This window comes from Carassius carassius, chromosome 39 (genome assembly GCF_963082965.1).
Source record: "Carassius carassius chromosome 39, fCarCar2.1, whole genome shotgun sequence".
In the NCBI taxonomy this organism is placed as follows: domain Eukaryota; kingdom Metazoa; phylum Chordata; class Actinopteri; order Cypriniformes; family Cyprinidae; genus Carassius; species Carassius carassius.
The window spans coordinates 27772107-27778106 of NC_081793.1; the positions used below are offsets into that span (position 1 = coordinate 27772107).

The window sequence follows — 6000 nt, forward strand, 5'->3', positions numbered from 1 at the left end:
AGAAATAACATCAGCTTTAGGGATGTATCCTCGGGGCATTGAAACAGAGAATGAAAAGAAATGTGCAGAGACAACATATCAATATTGCATTTCATTTCTCTCTTTAAAACTATAGTTTGACCCCCTCGCGTGGCCTGGGGAGAATAAATCTGCAGACTTTATCCACAATCTATGTTTCTGTTATTGAAGAAGTCATTTGGAAGAGTGAATTAATGTCTGGGTTGTGTCTGAAAATCCTCAGAAGAATTATTAAAATTGCTTTACTTGTGAATCAATAATATTGAGCGCCGTTGAGGAGGTTTTTATAAGTCTGCTGGTTTTGGTGCTGTCACTTGTTGGCTGTAGAGACACTTTAGTAGAAAAGGAACTCTGTAACACTTAATAATGTATGGTCAAGAAAAGTGTTGTGAGTCTGAACATCCTCTCACTGTCAACGGCCCTGATCTCACTTTGCACACACAACTAGAGCTTTTATCTTTCATGCAACATTTTGCTTTAATGAATAAAGCACGAGAGGTTATAGGTGCAGCTGATTCTCTTGTACACCACATCTTTGCATATAATGAATCAGCAAACTCCTCCGCGAGTTGCAAGCTGGCTTTTATCAGAATTTCAAAATTATTTTATCTTATGTCAACAGATTCTGCTTGGTTTTACCCTTATTCAATGATCCAGACATTGCTTTGTGCATGAGTATAATCAACACACTGTTAAATATCAACAGACTTAAAGGTGAAATAATTAGTCTTTCATCAAAGTTAAGCTTTTCCCAATACAGTCTTTAAAATGAGACACATTTGCCTGCATTCATATTTTAATTCCCCTCATAAACAAAGACCTGTTTCCTGTTTCAAAATAGCCAGACTGAATTCAATTATATTTTAGAGACGTTTAAGGGCTTAGGTAATTACATTAACGTACATTTTGCATTTATCTCCCAAGTTCATGTCAAAAGACGTTCAAATGGCCCTTTTTAGGTGACCATGAGGCATGAAATGAATTTTTTCTAACCTTCTCTTCTGTTGTGTGAGGCGCTCTATTCTTCGCCACCGACTCATTAAAATGTAATGCAGAGTCTGGTTTTATGGAAGAGTGAATCTTAACCAAAGTTCAGCGCTTCACTGATTCTTTTTAGCGCTTTGATTTTCCACACAAGTCTAACGCACCACCCTAAACCACCATTTTAAGGACGTAAATAGCATCGTATTGGATAGTGGATTGAGCATACTGCAGATTTCCCATGTTATTTTTAGGGTATATTATCGATCATCATTCCAGATAGAATATAGTAGCCTAATGTTAAAAAATAAAGCATTGTGAACTGTAAAAAAATAATAATAATAAAAAAAAATCACGCGTTATTTTCATTATTATTTCATAGCTATATATATTCTTAAATAATTTATTTTCTAGACCGGTTTTTTTACACAAAAAAAATTGAGAATTTGAAAACCTTTGTTGCTTCCAAGTCTTCTTTTATAGGCTTTTATTTCGGAAAACAGACGGAACAGATAAATTGCGGTATAAAGTCTAATCGAGCAGCTCTGTGTCTCTTTCACCAGATCTGATAGCCGTTCATTGATCGGTTTTCACTCGGATAGATGAGATTTTAGAGCTCCAGTCTGTCATTGTTGCGGTACTTTGAAGCAGGGGGTTGCATTTCATCCAAGAGACCACCGACAAAGCCACAGAACAGAGCTTTATACCGCAACAATAGATAGCATAATATTCACCAAACTTAATTACCATGATGAGTTTCAGGACATTTATAGGCCTACTTAAAATACGCAAACAAAATTTCAAAAAATTTTGGGGGTTTTATATATATATACATTTTATCAACGAATGGTGATCAGAATGGGTAAAAGAAAACTGCTCGATCGATTAAAGTTGATTAACGTTTTTATTATTATTATTATTATTATTATCTTTCTCTTTTTAAAAGGCTTTAAATTGATTCGTTTTTCATTAAAGTATTAGTGCGTTTCAGATGTAGGCTATGTGGTTTGTTTTAATTTAAAGATTTAAAAACTGCGATTAGAAGTCAGTCAAGGTGCGCCAAACAGAGCCCGCGAAGTCCCTTCACCTGAGCTGGTAACCATAGCAACCGAATGCCGCTCAACTACTCTCAGGTAAGATCAAATTCTTGGCAGAACACAAATAGGCTATTGTCAAACAATTTTTAATGCAGAGTTGCACGTCACGTTGTTTAAAATGTCTTTGCGGAAGCTATAGAGACGTTTTCTCTCCTGAAGTCACTCAGTAATTGGCACAAGAGTTATTGTTAAAGGGGTTTCGTCACCTGTTTATGGAGGAGACGCTGGGGACGCTGTCGTTATCACAGATGCCCTCCGCCAGCAGCCTGTCCCGGATCTCCCAGGCGAACATGGTGGGATTCTGCCGTTTATAGTCCGCTATTTTATCCACCACCTTCGGCGTGGCCACTTTAGGTTTGGATCCTCCGATGACTCCAGGCTTTATGCTGCCAGTCTCATAATATCTGCAGAAACGAGCGTAAATCTGATATTCATAACCCGACCAAACCTATAATTACAATAAACAACAGATGCGTGCTAACAAAGCCATGAAAATGTTTTATCTAAGCTACTTAACACAGCCCATAGCAGCACTAGCAGGAAATTATCATATGATTAGAATACTAATTTAAAATTTCGCGCAGCAGGACATTAAACAGCCCATCTGCTTTAGTTAGCTACTCACTTATTAATCCAAGATGAAGAAAATATATATTTGAAACGGAATTCTATACTGTGATGACCAAACTACAATAAGCTAAGCTAAAACCAATTTAGCCTATGTTAGAAACATTTTTGGGCTAATAAATCAATTTATTATTAAATCCATTATTTATTATATTTAATAAAATGGACGCGCAATGACTGAAAAAGCTCATTAGCATTTCTACTTATACTTTTTGACCTTGTTTAAATAGCCCGAACTAGCCAATTAAATTAATATTTCAATAATTAATCATTTTAAAGCATTAAAATCATTGGTCAAATAATTTATGTTTAAGCATGCATATATAGGTCCAGACCAAAATAAATTAATTGTCCCTTTTTCTATGAAAATAAAAGGCATTTAAAGCATTTTTAAATAGGCTAGTCTGAAATGGAAAACAGTTTTGGGGAAGGTAATGATAATAATCATCACAGATCGTACAAGCTCATTAGATGTGACTCTTTTGGTTGTGTTGATTTTAAATTGGATAATAAAAAGGGGAAAAGGCAAAGTTGCATGATTCTCAATATTGAGCTGTTAAAACGAGCTAATGTTTGCATGTTGGGTGGTTCGTCATGTGCTCAGTATAAAACTATTGCATGCATGTTGCTAATTCTTTTTTAAAACTATGATTAATTCATTGTTTTGTGTTCTCATTAATTGAGAGACGACATAAACATTTCTACTTCTAAAATTTGATTGTAGCCTAAATTATTGAAGCTTAAAAAAAGATGTAAAAAAACACAAAGCACCTGAAACACACTTTACATCAATCGATGCGTTGTTCTTTAATGGGGCATCCTGAACTGAGTAAATGTCATGTTAGGGTCTCACCTGCCCAGGATCTTGCTGACGCAGCCGTGGCTGACCCTCAGCTGTCTGGAGATGTCACAGGGTCGGACCCCTTGATGCGCGAGCTCCACGATCCTCTGGCGCACGACGTCAGGTAAAGGCCTTCCGTTCACGAACACCCCGCCCAGCTGGTTCACTCCCCCGTGCCCTAAACCGGAGACAACAGCACCAAACACCCACAACATAACATTACACACATGCCGTCAGTGACGTCCGTCACAAGTCCGTCACTTTCGTCCAATTAACCAAAGACGCGTTCTGTATACCGTCACACTCGAGTTGGAAAACGCAATAAAGGTTAAGTGCAATCAAACACACTTTGTGCTAATTAATCCCTGAATCTACTCACATTGAGTCGCTGAATAATCAGACGCAAACGAATAGGTGCAATGATAAAAAAAAATTCTGCATAATCGATCTGCGTTATTTTAGTTACAGAAGTGCACATATAAACAGCGAAACTTGCACAAACATATTTTAGGCTATTATAGTTTATTCTTATTATTAGCATTATTATATATAATTATTATATATTATATTATATATATAATAATGTAAAATATTGCAACATATATTATGCATTTATATGCATTAAACAAAAAGAATAATGTATATATATATATATATATATATATATATATATATATATATATATATATATATATATATATATATATATGAATCAATTGTAGATGTATAACACAATTACCTAAATATAATATTTGCGTAAAATTATTGACGTAAAATAGAATATATATATTTCTTTTCCTCTATATGTTTTCTAGTGATGTACATTAAACTCCTGTCCGGGGTTTTGAAACAATGCTGGGGCTTGTTACTCGTAGGTGAGCGATTAAATTACACGAGCATTTATTGTTTTCATTCCCTATATATAAATTATTAAACAGTTTTGTTTGATCACATTACATATTGTTATATTCTCAATTGATTGTTTTTCTTAAAACATTCCATTTTAATTCAGTTGAAAGTCCAAAGCTTGATGCAGAACCATTAGTCAATTTATGTTAGTTACATATATTTTAAATGTACAGTTTTTGCTTTTAATAATCATGAATATTAACTACAGTCAATCGACGTGGAATTTTCCCAATATTCTCAATATTTTGGCCTTTTTTAATTCCTTGCATTCACTATTTTTGTAAATAACAGTACAGCTAAAGCATGTTTTAATTTCCTCACCACAAGCAGGCACGATTATCTCGGTTATTAACTGAGGTCTTAATGGTTTCGTTTTGTGTTGTTTTATTTATGTTTTTTTTTTTACTAAATGCAATAAAAGAACAGTGCAATTTTTTATCTTTTATCCGGAAGCCTAATAATTTCCTATTCCAGTGAGAATCTTAATTGGCTCAAACGTGAAAGACATTCTCCAGATAAACTCCAGTGTAACTCACGGTGCATGGCGGAGAAGGGGTCTGCCTTACAGTGAATATCCATCGGATAACTGAGGAAAGACAGGTAATCAACTGAAGTCGCCGTCTCGTCTTTCTTACGCAAAGAACAACTGAAAGAAACGATGTAAACTGAATCCAGTCGAGGAGAGGGGAACTTCGGAAAGTGGCAAATGGACGCAGGATTTGTCAGGTGTCAGACATGACCGTATGTTCTAGGTCAGAACAAATTGCTCTCAATGCAATAAATGCTTAAATGTTTTCAGCACGCATGCTTTCCCCAGAACTCATGTTCAGCTTTCGTCACATCCATCCGTGTGTTAGTATCTCTTATATCCCGGTGGTGTTGGTTAGCAGGTGCAGGGCTGCTGGGTTTGGGTTCTGCGCATGGATGACAGATAGCACAACCATCGGAGACTGCGGGTTTCCTGTGCACAGCTTTCCCTCAATAACAACACGACGAGTTTGCACGCGCGCACGGCCCGGGACTGAAGGACTTGGGTCGCTCGTGTTGGTTTGTAAAAGCCTCAGCCCCCTCCTTTACGCAGACCCTCTTTCGCCACTATGGATGAATGTATCAGACAAAGGCAGTGGATTCCAGCACTTTGTGATTCGCTCAGATGAAGCTCCATCCGCCTGTCACTCCAAAAGGGGAGGGAGAAACTGGGCGCCTCTGAGTGAATGAGAGTTTAGTGGAAATTGAGCGAGGATAAAAGCAAATAATTTGTGATATAATAGTTTACGACTTGTGAGGACTTTTCTGTCAAACCAGAATTGCCTATTTTCTTCCATGTTCGCAATGAGTCGTATACATTCTGTAACGAATAACAAACGAGCGCACAGGTAATAAGATGCGTAAAATGAGCATTTGTATTAAATTAACCTTCACCTTCAGTCAGCATCTCACAGTAACACGCAGAATAAATGCGCACAGCTGTGGCCTCCGGAATAGCCTACTATGCCAAACACGCATTTTGCTGGAAAAGCACAGCTC

The 6000-nt window shown here is 36.6% G+C and overlaps 1 protein-coding gene across 5 annotated transcripts in view; it reads right to left on the reverse strand.

Annotated features, from left to right (window-relative positions):
* pax2b (paired box 2b) overlaps positions 1–5647 on the reverse strand; it is a 29119-nt gene extending 23472 nt beyond the window's left edge. For 2 of the 5 annotated variants that reach the window (XM_059531432.1, XM_059531429.1), the window contains exons 1-3: positions 5010–5646; positions 3577–3742; positions 2303–2500 (exon numbers count right to left, since the gene is read on the reverse strand). In XM_059531432.1, coding sequence (XP_059387415.1) covers positions 2303–2500; positions 3577–3742; positions 5010–5052 — 407 coding nt within the window. In that variant the 5' untranslated portion in view covers positions 5053–5646. Of the gene's footprint in view, positions 1–2302; positions 2501–3576; positions 3782–5009 lie in introns of those variants that run through there. The other 3 variants (XM_059531433.1, XM_059531431.1, XM_059531430.1) reach the window with 3 other exon arrangements.
* Positions 5648–6000: the final 353 nt, after the last annotated feature.